Source organism: Aptenodytes patagonicus, chromosome 12, assembly GCF_965638725.1.
Source record: "Aptenodytes patagonicus chromosome 12, bAptPat1.pri.cur, whole genome shotgun sequence".
Taxonomy (NCBI): domain Eukaryota; kingdom Metazoa; phylum Chordata; class Aves; order Sphenisciformes; family Spheniscidae; genus Aptenodytes; species Aptenodytes patagonicus.
The window spans coordinates 7138964-7151624 of record NC_134960.1 but is presented as its reverse complement, the minus strand read 5'-3'; the positions used below and the strand labels follow the sequence as shown (position 1 = coordinate 7151624).

The 12661-nt window shown below is 60.8% G+C and overlaps 1 protein-coding gene across 1 annotated transcript; it reads right to left on the bottom strand.

The window, feature by feature from the left end:
• Positions 1-1250: 1250 nt before the first annotated feature.
• NDST1 (N-deacetylase and N-sulfotransferase 1) lies at positions 1251-10914 on the bottom strand. Its single transcript, XM_076349937.1, has 14 exons — positions 10059-10914; positions 8955-9437; positions 8641-8728; positions 8258-8412; positions 7009-7194; positions 6545-6673; positions 6186-6368; positions 5856-5952; positions 5578-5701; positions 4885-5059; positions 4480-4650; positions 3463-3572; positions 2469-2571; positions 1251-2362 (listed from the first exon to the last, which is right to left on the bottom strand). The coding sequence occupies exons 1-14, from the start codon at positions 10566-10568 to the stop codon at positions 2243-2245; spliced, it is 2634 nt and encodes an 877-aa protein (XP_076206052.1). The 5' UTR covers positions 10569-10914; the 3' UTR covers positions 1251-2242.
• Positions 10915-12661: the final 1747 nt, after the last annotated feature.

The window sequence follows — 12661 nt, the reverse complement described above, 5'->3', positions numbered from 1 at the left end:
CCGCTCCCCCCCGGGTTCGGGGACACCGGGAAGCGAACCACGGGGTAACGGCGTAGGGTGCAGGGCCTGGCTTTGCTCCAGCATGGCCAAAAATTAAAAGCTTCCTTGTCCAGGCAGGCAGCCCCGGGGGTGTGGGCAGGCAGGCAGGCAGCCCACGGCTCTCCTCTCGCAGTCCCCTCTCCTTCGTCCGGCAGTTCCAGCGGCACTGCACATCGTTTGTCACTCCGACAGGTTCAAACAAACCCGGCTGGGATTAATTAGGCTCCGTCTTCGTTTCCTCCAGTGCTTCGTAGGGGCCGGGCTGCAGAAGGCGGCGGGGAGGCAGCAGACGGGCGGGCAGGCTCTGGCAGGCAGGGACTGGCTAATCAGGCAGGGGGGAGAAGGCAAGCAGGGATCCCCCCGGCCCCCCCAACATGCCTGCCTCAGTGCTAACACAGTCGGTGCTGGATGCTGTCCCGTCTGGCTGCGGGCCCCATCCCGGGAACAGGAGGCCGCGGGCAGCTGCGCAGCGTGGCCGGATCCAGGACTAGACGGCTGCTGCCACCTCGTGCACGGAGGGCTGCTCCCACGCGCACCCCTGTCCTCCCCGAATCCTCACAAAAGATGGGCCCAAAAGTCCCTGGAGGCAGATGGGACGCCCCGGGGGGAGGGCTGGATCCTGCCAGCGAGGAGAGAAACAACCAGCGAGTAAAACCAGAGCCCCCCGATTTATTAGCAGTTGGTTCAACAGGACCTTACACCAGCGCCCGGGAGCCTCTCCCAACACAACCCCACGGAGGAGCAGAGGGGAGGTGCAGCTCCCCCATGGCCCCCACGCACGGCTACAGGGGCTCCCGCAAAAATAACTGGGTGGGAACCCCGGCTGCCAGCGGGGCCCCTCCGTCACCTGGGGTAAAACGCCACGTGTCGTCCCCCCCCCGCTGCCCTGGCCCCTGCTCTGGAGGCGAGGGCAGCATCCCGGGTACCGCGTCCACCTCCAGCAGCAACCGCTGGCATCCCGCACCCTGCGGAGCAGCTCCATCCCAGGGGGAATTTGGGCCCTTATCCCGGTAAACCCGTGATGGCTCAGTCTCATTTGCCAGCCCCGGCAGCAAAACCCAGGGGACAGGACGGGGCGCAGGAGAGGCAGAGCCGGGGCTGCAGCTCTGTACGGCACCACCGGTATAAAGACACGTCTCCGGCTGGGAAACTGTCCCCCGTTTCCCCACTGACCTTCGTCCACGTCACATGTAACAACCAAAGAGACCACGTAAAACCCTCAGGGTTTAGGTACAAATTCTGGCACCAAAGAAAAACAACCCCCTGCAAAATGGGAACCAAACGAACCCTCCCCACCCCACCCCCCGCACCCCAACATTATTAAAATACTTTCGCTTTTAATATTCAAGAGGTTTGAAGTTCTCAGAATCCTTCTGATTGCCGTTATCCCAATGTCCGCCCTGTCCCCGAGGGCCAGCTCTCCTCCGTGCCGGGGGACACCGTGTGCCACTCGGCTTTACCACAGGAAACACCACACATGTACAAGATCGCAAGGGGGGGCTGGGGGGGGACAGGAGCGTGCCGGGGAGCGTGCCAGGGCCAGCACGCTGGGGCCAGCACACCGGACCCTTCTCCTGCTCGGCCGCAGTCCCACCGCGCTGCCCACGGAGGGGGAGGAACAGGTTGAGGAGCTTGAAAATGAATGGAGATGACAAAAGAAATCGTGCCTGAGTCTTTGAAAGAAAAATTCGCCTTCTTTGCAGCTTTTCCAAGTAGGTGTCGGCGGAATCCGGCAAACTCTCCCGCTTCCCGCCGCGGGGCCGATGGCAGGAGCGGGTCTGGGTCCCTCTGTGCTTTGGGTCTCCACCAGCTCCATTCCTCTGCTCCAGCTCAGCAAAGTCACCTCCAGCGTGCCCAGAGCGGCTCCTCCACCCTCGCACCAGGAGGTGAGGGACGGCTCTGCCACCGCCCTCAGGCCCAGGGGAGTCAGGGCCCGTTTTGGGCAGAGAAAGGGGGAATTTGTGCCACTTCCCCATGTTGAAGCGGGGCGGGAAGGGACCTCACCGACAGGCCCAGGAATTAAAAAGGAAAAATAAAATGAAAGAGAAACAGGTGTGGGGTAGGCTGCTCGGGCAGCCTCCGGCGCAGCCGTCCACTCCTGGGGGTCCCCTCCACGGCGGCGGCCGGGTATTGCTGAGGAAGGTCCCGCCGGGCGCAGGGGTCGGCCCCGCTCGGGTATTGCTGGGCGGGCAGCAGGCGGCAGCTACCTGGTGCTCTGCAGCTCCTCCCGCAGCCAGGTGGGCAGCGTCTGCCCCATTTTGTACAGGAGCTTGGAGAGCTCTATGTTATGGTCCCTGTAATAGTCCCGCAGGAAGGCGCGCGACTGCAACGGGAGAACAGAGAGGAGGGTCAGGGGGGCCAGCCCTGAGCCCGCCACGGCCCCCCCAGCCCTGCTCGGGACCGTCCCGGGAGGCTTTCTGCATACTCACATCCGAATCCATCTCGGGGTACTTCCTCCCTTTGCTCTTTCCCAAGCATTTCGTTTTCCCTCCATCCAGAAGCTGACACCAGAATCCTTTCTTTGGGTCAAACCTGCGAAACGAGAGCTCTGCCTCACCCCTCTCGCCCCCCCACGCCTTCCGCAGACAAGCACGCTGCCCGACAAGCCCCGCTGCTGCCCAGCCCTGCACAGGGGCACTTCTCCACCTCTTTTTAATCCGCAGCCCAGCTAACATCTCGTTATTGACCCCCTCGTACAACAGGTTCCCTGTGCAGCCTCACAGCAAGCAGCCCACCAAGGTTCATTCATCACTGCATTGCCCTGCTGAGGGAGCACGGGGGTCTACGTGGGTTTAATTATTATTTTCTGCGGCACCTTTGGCCCTGGGTGCCCTCAAGAGCCCCAAAGCACCTGGGTGCAGGCTCAGAGCAGCCACATACAGGCAAGCCCTGCGCAGAGGTAAATTATTATTTTTCTAGGAGCTCTGGGGGCTCCTGCTTCCCACGGTGGGCTTTAATGTCTGGAAGGCTCAGAGCAAGGTGACACCCACAGTGGTGCCACACGGCCAGCAGCAAGAGCTGCTCTCTGCAGTGCGTGCACGAGGAGCCAGGGTGCTGGGGCTCAACACCGTCACATGCAACACGAATGCACCCCTGAACTCTGCTCCAGGAGCCCAGAGCTGCTCCTGGGCTGCCCGGAATGACACCACCATCCCCCCCGCGGTGTCTGGGTAAGCACAGCAAAGAGGGGTGCTTGTTGAACATTATTTCTGATTGCAGCTACCCCAGTGTAGGTCACAGCAATGAGGAGCTGCTGTTCCAGCCTCAAGTGAAACCCTGGTCTCATCAAAACCAGCAGCAGCTCCACAGTGAGCCCAAGCACTGGGTGCTGCCCCGGGACAGCACTGGGTGTCCCCAGGGGCAACCCGCTGCACTGGGAGCAACGGCAGGTTGGAGGAAGGAGAAGCTCGGGGAAGGACTCACGCCAGGGTCTTGTGATAATCTATGAAGTTGGTCAAACCGAGGAATTTCTGGACTGTCTCCATCACTTTGGCGGGTTCTGTTCGGAGCAGCTTGCCGTCCAGGACCAGGATCTGCAAGGAGCAAGGCAGGGCGGTGAGGTGCTGCTGGCTCCCAGCCCTGCTCTCCTGGGGTACAACGACGCCTTCGCTGCACCTTTTGCCATCTTGGAGCCAAATTTGCCACCAGCCCACGCAGGGTCCCCTTTTGAATGCTAACGTGCCCTGGTGTTCACTTACACTGAGGGCTGGAAAATTAAATGCAAATAAAAGCCAGGGCCAGGCTCCATCCAGGACAACATCAGAGCTTCGGCTCAGGGCCGCTCGACCCACAGCCAGCCAGGATTGCATTACAGCAATTACGCCAGAAGCAGACAACTAATAGACTTTATAAGGGTAAATGACAGTGGAAAAATCATCCAGGGACTGAGCCCGTACACTGCCAGCAGCGCTCCACTGTGCGGGTCACAGCAGGGCTGGCATCCAGCTCCCATTTCCCCTGCAGGCAGCTCGAACCATGGGCGGCTTCACCCGCTATTTTTGTCCTGCTTCGATGCTGCGGTGACACCAGATAAGGCAGCCCCGTGGGGGTCTGTGGCCGAGAGTGGTGGGTGAGCGGTGGGTGCCCCTGCGGAGCCACCCACAGTCCTACACCCCACGGCCCCCTTTCAACCCTGCTTGCCAGAGGACCAACAGAAGGACCTGCCTGCCCAGGACCAACACAAGGACATCTTTGTGCATCATCCATCGCCAACCTCACACTACAAGGGTTTCCTTCTTGCACAATATCTGCCCTCTGCACCTTCCCCAAGTACTTTCACTCTTCTCCCCATGGTTATTAAGGTATAATAAAAGCAGCTCCCACGGGAGCACCCTCGCAACTGACTTGGGACCCAAGCTCTCCTCCCTGCTCATCCTTGCTTGGGCGAGGGGGGCTCCCCAGGGTGCTGCCACTGTAGGAGTGGGGTGCTCCCATACCTACCTGGTTGGCATGGTAGCTGTTCAGCCAGCGCTCGATGTGGGTGGCGTACCAACCCGGCACCAGGCAGCGGTTCTGCAGGGTCCGGAGCTTCGGAGCAGCCTCGGGTCCCGCCGTGATCACCTCGTGGAAGGTGTATTTCAGGGCAACCGGGTCGTCGTGAGCTCGCTGGTGCTGTCAGGCATGAGAAAGGCAGGTTTGTTCCTGGGGCAACCGAAGTCCTGGGCTGCCCACGAGGCACCGCGGCTCCCAGGCCACCACGCCATGTCCTCACACGTCTTGTTCAGCCAAGAAGCGCGGCATCCGCAGCCACCCCACCTCCCAAACCAAGCTGATGGAGGGAAGCCCCTTGCCCACCACCCCACGGGGCTGCCCAAGCCGGGGGAGAGACAGAGGCGGGCAGCTCACCTGATACCAGGAGTAGGCTCGATCTGCAGGGTTGATGAGGATGGTGATGACTTTGGCCTTGGAGAGCAGGGCCGCGGCTCGCCGGGGAGCCACTTCTGAGTCAAAGTAGTTGGCACTTTTCTCGAAGTAGAAGTCAGAGGTGGTGTTGGAGGGAATGGGGAAGAACTCCATGTACCTGGGGGATGCACAGCGTGAGGCAGGCAGACGGGCACCACGAGATGTCCCCAGCACCTCCCCTTCCAGGTGACATCTCAGACACTCTGTACTATGTGCTAATCCTGCAGGGTCCCTCCAGGTCTGACGCACAGCCTGGGGCTCCACAATCCCCTCCAGCCATTTTGGAGGGCCAGGCCTCACCAGATTCCCCAGGCAGACCCCAAAACCAGGAGGTAGCAGATGAACACACACACACATGGCTTCTGCCGAGGGCACTTCTGAGTCTTGGAGAGTGGCCTTTGCCTTCAGGACATCTCAGGGATAAACCATGGCAGTGTGATGGCCTGAAGGCAGTGCATGAGCATGCCCTTGCAAAGGGCAGAGCCTGCACAGGATTCATCCCACCTTGCAGCACCCAGGGACCCTCCGCCAAGAGCCTGATGGCTGCGAGGCCGATGGGAAACCCCGCGGCACCGCTGCTCCTGTTTCTGAAGGAACCGGCGCTCCCAGCTCAGCCCCCGCAGCCGGGAGACCTACCAGTCGATGCCCTTGTGATAGTTGTGTCCGTTGAAGAACTGTATCTCCTCGAAGGTCTCTGAGCTGGGGTAGTTGCTGCTCAGATCCGGGTGCATCCCCAAGAAGAGATAAAGGGCAGTCGTTCCTTCGGATAGAGAGAAAGTGAGAGCTGACTTGGGCCAAATCTCCCTCCGAGCTCTGCTTCAGGGCAGGAGGGCCGAGAGAGGCTATTTGGGGGTGCACGGGGGACCCGGAAAGCCTCCCAGCATGCTCATAGCACCGAGGGTGAAGGGAAGCACCTGTTTTTTGAGGCCCGATGATGAGAAGCTTTGGGAATCGGTCACAGGTCTTTTCTTTGGACCAAATGTCTTTGTGACGCTTGTCTTCACAGGGATCCTGAAACGCAGCGAGGGAGGATTAGAGACAGGGCAGCCTGGACGGGACCGCGCACCACTGCTCAGCCCCCTCCAGCCCGAGCAGACGCACGGGGAGGCCACGCTGCTCAGCAGGCAGGGCAAAGACTGGGGTTGTTTCCAGCTCTACGGAGCAAACTCCTTCCTGGCACCGCCTGCAGAACCACAAAGAGGCGAAACGCCTCCTATTCCCTCCATTCCAGGCACGAGGGGTACCTGCCACAGTGGGTCCTTCTCCTCGGAGAAGATCTGGAAGTATTTCTGTGCCAGCTGCACAGGCGGCAGCGTCTGCAGCTTCAAGTTGGTCCAGGAGTTGAGGAAGCGGACCAGGTGCTTGAAGGTGTACAAGCCCAGGCGGTCGTTGCCGTAATTGGACAGATGGGTCATGAAGATGCTGATCTGAAGCGGAGAGGACGGAGCAGGGGTTAGCAGAGCCTCACCCAGCAGCCGTCCCACGCAAACAGCTCCCACCCTGGCCGAGGACGTTGGGGACGTTGCCCACAGTGGCACTGGGGGACGGCTCTGCAAGAGACACCTGTCCGTCTGTCCCCGGGCAGCCGGACGGCAGTACTCACAGGGTTGAGGAGCACGGTCAGGAACAGTTCACCCCCGTTGATGATTTTGTCCAGCTCACTGGAGCCACCGGGGTACTCGTTGTAGAAGATGGTGTGTGTGAAGAGGCCGCAGGTTTGCCGGGGGAGTACCTGGGGCAGGAGAAAGACATGGATGGAGCATCCAGGGCTGGGTCCCCTTCCTCCTCCCAAACAAAAAGGGGTCCTCAACCCCTCAGAGGTCAGGATTGGCTCCACTGCCCCTCACCACCTTTGACTTGAATCCTGATGCGCACAAGGGAGGGAGGTGGACAGATGCAGAAGCCAAAAATTGTCCTCACACGAGCTTCCCCCATGCAGGACGAGGAGAGGGCACAGCCCCCTCAAACAGAAGCATCTGAGCTGCCCAGAAACCACCCGCCGAGGTTCTGGGTTTTGGTGGGGGAGGCAGAGGAGAGAAGCACCAGAGATAAAGCCTGGGCACCTACCATGATGCCATTGTGGATGAAGCCACGGCGATAGCGAGCAGGTTTCAGGTGGGGGTACTCCTCTGTGCTCGTCACTTTGATCGACCAAACCTGCTTCCAAGCTTCATACAACTGCACGTGGACGGGGTACACACCCGAGTGGTGGGGGGCCACGGCGTACCCCATGTCAGTGGGGATGCCGTGCTCCTGCAAAGAGGATAGCAGGGAGTGGGTGACCATGGAGACCCCAAATCCACAACGTCCCAAACCAACCTCTCCCCAAGGGACTGCCCATTCCCAACTACAAATAGCCAATTCGTGCCTCTCGAGAGCAACCAGGGCAGGGCTGTGCCTGCACATCCTCTCCTAACCAGGGCTGTCTCCGTGAAAGGGAGCCCAGCAGCAGACACGCTGGGTGGACATTCGCTCCTCTGCTTCACGTGGACCATCCTCATCCCTGCCATTTCTGCTGTCACCAACAAAACAACAGCAGCAAAGCTTTTCTGTGGAGAATGAGGAGATAAATCTACACAGGACTGTAAATTGGTTTATATCAGTAGATACTAAACAGCCTGGAAATTCTGAGCTGGACAACTGCCCATCCCAAGTAGGGATGGTCCGGTCTCTTTCTAATTAAGCACCTCTAATTATCAGACAATTAATTCAAGTTAGCCCGAAGATCCCTCTCTTAGGCCATAGGACCAAATTATTATTACTGGGTCTGGCTTTACTGGGTTTGGATTCAAGACAGCTGTGAGCAAACCAATCGATCACAGCATGATCTGGCCTCAGTGCCGGCTTTATCCAGGGCAGATAAAGGACAGTCCAAGAGGATGGACAACCCCTTACCAAGCTGAAGGTCAGAGCCTGCCTTTATAAACCAAACATGTCCCCGACAGCTTGGCCTGCAGAGGGAGTTTCCATCAGCAGGAGCCTCCCGGCACATGGCCACCGCTCCAGGATCCTGCATCATTGCCCAGCACAGCATCAAACTGTGCCGGGCTGAGCACCCAACCCTAGGCTCAGTTAAAGCCCAGCACACGCCAACCCAAGCAGAACGCTTCCTCCTGCAGAGCCATGGGTCAGACCGCCGCATCCCCCCTGGGTTGGACCCCCGCATCCCCCCGGTGCCGGGCTAGGCAGGCACAGCTGCAACGCACAGATGACATCTCCCCTTGAACGGGCAACCCAGGCAGCTCACTGCGTCTTTGCCCCCATTCTCCCATCCTCCCCCCACCACAAGCACCCCTGCCGGCAGCATCTTACTCACGACAGCGAATTTCTTGTTTAATGTCATCTGCTCGGCGAGAACCGACTGGTTGTGGAAGAGGTGAGGCTGCATGTGGCTCCACATGTGGGGGAACCACCAGAACTCCCTCACGTAGGACAGCAGCAGGTCGTCGCCTTCATCCTCGGCATCAGTACCTGCGGGCACGATGCTCGCTGTCAGTGCCGGGCACGCGGAGCCATGCGCCAGCAGCCGGGGCAGAGGGAGGGGGAGCCCCTTTCAGTGACTGGGTGATGGGGGGCAGTGGGGTGGGATGTCCGAGGACCCTCCTGCAGCCCCAAATTTGGCCTCTTTGAGCACCGGTTTGTGCCTCAACACCAGCCGTATGGCACCAACAGGCAAAGCGACGCCCTTGCCCTCCTCACCCGTGTGGAAGAATTTCCCTGAGTATCCCAGGTTGAAGGTGAAGTTCGGGATGTGGGTGCGCAGCTCGTTCTGCGTGTCGAATAGTGCCTGGGAGGGGGGGAGAGAAAGCAAGATGTCCTCAGCGCACGGTCGCGGGGATGGCTGCCATGCCAGGGCGAGGACCCATGTCCCCGAGAGCTTCGCAGAGGGGCTCCCACAGGGCCAGGGGTTGCTCTGGGGGCAGGAAACCTCATCCCTGGAGCATCCCAGAGCAGGCACAAGCACCCAGCCCCACGCATCCCCCCCGCACCCAGTCAGGACATCACAGCCGCACCTTGACATCTTCCACCTTCATGCGCGTGCCCTCCTTGCCCACAAAGATGTCGTCGATGTCCACCAGGATGTAGCGGTTGAGGGGCAGGGAAAGCCTCTTGCCCGTCAGGAAGGAGACAGAGTCCACGAAGACGAGCTTGTGCAGCCAGAAGTTGAGGTTGTTGCCAAAAAGCACCCTCTGGATGCCATCGTGGAGGCCCAGGTCCTGCATCACGGTGGTGTGCAGCGCCGCGTCCACGCTCATGTGCGGGATGGACTCAGCCGACTTGGTCTTGGCCAGGAGGACCGGCTCGTAGGTGGAGTGGTTGGACTGGAAGACGGTCCAGTCCTCCCCGGGGAGCACGCCCTTCTCCACCTCGCTGGGGCGCGTGATGTACAGCAGGGGCGACTTGGGGTTGATGCTGCAGTCCTTCAGTGCCAGGTTGGAGTGCAGAAAGAGGGGGAAGCCCTTCAGCTGGGCGCTCAGCAGGCTGTTCTCGTTAGCCTGCATGGGGAGAGACAGGAGCTGGAGGAGACGACGCTGGAGACGAGGGCATTGAAAGGCACGCCAAGTGCCCAGCCTGGCTGTGCAGGCAGGGGCTCACCAGGGTCACCAATGGCCATGGCGAGGGGTTAGGTGGCTCACCACCCCCAGAGATCCGGGTGCTGGGACCCCCCCCTTCCTCTCCTGAGCCCGGGGCACCCTTGTCCCTCTTGCACACCCAATCCTGCTCACGTTCAACGTCAAAGCCCCCCGGGGCTGCGAGCCCTGGGCAGGAGAAGGGCAGAGGGCTGCCAAGCAAAATACCTGCTCATGCTTTTGGCAGACACCAGCAAGGGTCACTGCTGGGAAATGGGATGCTAAAAGCAACCAGGCTGATCCCAAAGGTGTGTTTTTACCCCCAAAACACCCAGGAGCCACACAACCCTTCCACGGGGAGAGGGCTAAGACAGTGCCCTCCGCGAGAAGCCTGCACCCCATGCCAGGCTGCGGGCTGGCTCCACACCAACTCGGGCTGCTTGCAGAAAGCCAGGGGAGGGAGCAGTCCCTGCAGGGCACTGGGACCCCAGAGCCCCCTGCTCACACCCGGCCTGGCCACGGGGTCTCGGTTCGCCCCACACACACCTTGAAGAAGCCGACGATGCCCACACCATACTCCACACAGTACTTGTCCAGCAGCTCCCGGTTCCAGGCGTCCAGGTTGACGTACTTGAGGATGTTCTCGTAGATGATGAGGGCAAAGCGTCCCCGGTCCTTGTCGGTCAGCGTGGGCATGTCCCCCTTCCCTGGGGCGATCTCCGTCCTGTATTTGAAGCGACTCGACTCCAAAATGGCCACGATCTCCTGGCCCAGCTGGGAGTAGAGGCTCTCCACGAAGACCAGCACCAAGGGGTCTGTGCGGGAGGAGTCAGCCACCTTGAGGGTCTTCAGTGGCAGCAAGCGGGAAGGGGCGACCTTGGGCTCGTCGCAGTCCGGCCCCGCCACGTCCCCGGAGGGCTCCAAGCCCCTTTTCCACCCATATAAATAATACGCAGAGATGAAAACACTGAGCAGGCAAAAGGCGAAGAGCAGGAGCAACACCACCTGCGGAGAGAGCTGCCGGATACCCCGCCGGGCCCTGGCCAGCACAGTCATCCTTGCATCCGCGGGGTGAGGTGGGGCCCCTCTCCCCTGCCTGCCCCCTCCCCTCGCGAGCCCCGGGGAGGGGAAGAAGCAACCAACCAACAAAAAAAAAATAGGTAAAATAAAATTGAATACTACTAATAAATTAAAATACTAGCAGGCCGCCTGTGCAGGCTCTCTCCCTTCCAGCAGTCCGGCGTCCCTTGCTGTCCACTTCATGTCACCATGGCAGAGGCACCGAGAGTCCCTTTGCCGAGCTGAAATCCCCGCAGTGGTGGCAGCGGCAGCCCCATGGCCTCAGCAGGGCGAGGGGGCGGCGGGCGGCCTCGGCGTGGCTTGCGGCGGGCACGCGGGCATGGCGGCTCCCCGGGGCGCCCCGGTCCCCCGGCTCCACGCGGTGCCCTGTGAGACAGAGACGGGATGAGCAGGCAGGGCCGATGTTGGTACCAACGCCGACGCTTTCATTTACGCCAGCACAGCGGCCCTGGCAGATCCCTCGGTGAGCTTGCCAGTGTGCCGGGGCTTGCTGCGAGAGCGCCACGAGCTCCCAGCAGCGACGGGGATGGGGCGGGAGTGCAGCACACACGCGTGCCGTGGGACCCTGGCTGCGGTGCGTGCCCGGGGCATGGCAGCACCAACAGGGTGCAAGGGGGGGAGCCCCCGGCCCCCCACGAGTCCCCATCGCACCAAGGAGCTGGACAAGCAGCCCCGCTCCTCCTGTTTGCCAGGCACCCAGCGGTAGCCAGGCTGTGGCGAAGAGAATGGGGGGACAGGGAGGGGGCGGGGGGTCTGAGCCCCCCACTGCGCAGCCCGTCTGGCAGGGAGGGAAGCGGGCAGCCGGCCAGCCGGGCGGCACGAGGCCGAGCCGGGAGGCACCAGCCAAGGTCACTGAGACGGGCACGCAGGAGCACCCATGTGGAGCCGAAAGGACCTTGGGAATATTTTTCCCTTCCTTGTGAAAGGCTCATTTATAAAAAGAAAAGAAAGAAAAAAAAAAGGCTGGGTACTGCTTGCTGGGAGGTGAAGCCGTCCCGGGGGGGTGACACTGATGCTGCCAATGTGTTTAAGGAAAAAATAAAAGTGGTGGCATGGTGGCTTGCAGTACCATCCCCAAACCCACCGCCGGTGCAAGGGACAAGGGCAGAGGTCCCTGCTCCTCCCCAGGGGAGAGCTCCCTGCGACCTGCTGGCATCGCAGCCGAGCGTCTGCCCTACAGACACCAGCCGGGCACGTAGCGGGATTAAACGTGGCCGGCTGAACGGTACTGTGGATTACAGGCTGGGGCTTGGCAGGGTAATCCTGTCATCCCTGCCCTTCCCTGCAGCGAGCCCCGCTCCAGGCTCCGCTTCCCAACCCCACCGGCACGATGCTGCTCCACCCGGACCCCGCACACGCCGCCGGCAGCCAGCCTCCATCACCCACCAGCAACCTCCTCCGCCAGCTGTGCTGGGCACAGCAGAGCACCTGGTTTTCTTGATTTGTAATTTATCTTCGCGCACGTGGATGATCTCCAGGCAGAACCAGGAGAGGATGTTCCTTGGGCCCCTGGGGTGTGCCCTGCCCCAACTAACTCCTTCCTCCCCTCCAGCGGGGCTAGACCTTCAGCATCCCCAGGAGAACACCCGGCCGGGGTTTCGGGGCAGGGCGCTTCTCCAGGTCCAAAAGGAGAAGCACACAGGGATGTTGCTTTTAGGGATGTGCCCATGGAGAGGGAGGCTCCCTTTCCCGGGTACCATCCCTAGGGATGCAGAGAGCCAGGACTCCGTTATCAAGTATCCCAGTCATGCCATCCCATTCCCCCTCCGTTTCTCTCATCTTTTAGGAGCAGTGGGTGCTGGCAGCCGCATTCCCATGGCGACGGTGGGGAAGTGACAATGAGCAGGTTTGATGCCAAGTGCCAGAGCCGGTGGCTGATGGGCAGGACGGCGCATCCATCCTCGCGCCGCCTGCCATGAGACAGCAGGCGGGAATGGGGCCCCGCACCCACATCACCTGCTGTTTCCAAGGGGGCTTCGTTAGTCCATCCTCTTCTAAGAGCTTTTAATTACGGTATTTAATGGCCAGGCTTTGGAGACAGCACCTCCAGGCAGACGCCGGCTGACTCT

Bases quoted from the DNA above. Each gene is read 5' to 3' on its own strand.
- NDST1 (XM_076349937.1), bottom strand. From the start codon at position 10,568: ATGACTGTGCTGGCCAGGGCCCGGCGGGGTATCCGGCAGCTCTCTCCG. The intron at 9,438-10,058 runs GTGTGTGTGGGG...CTCCCCATGCAG, and splicing joins GCATCGTCGGCTTCTTCAAG to GCTAACGAGAACAGCCTGCT. The intron at 6,369-6,544 runs GTGAGTACTGCC...TCTCCGCTTCAG, and splicing joins TGACCGTGCTCCTCAACCCT to ATCAGCATCTTCATGACCCA.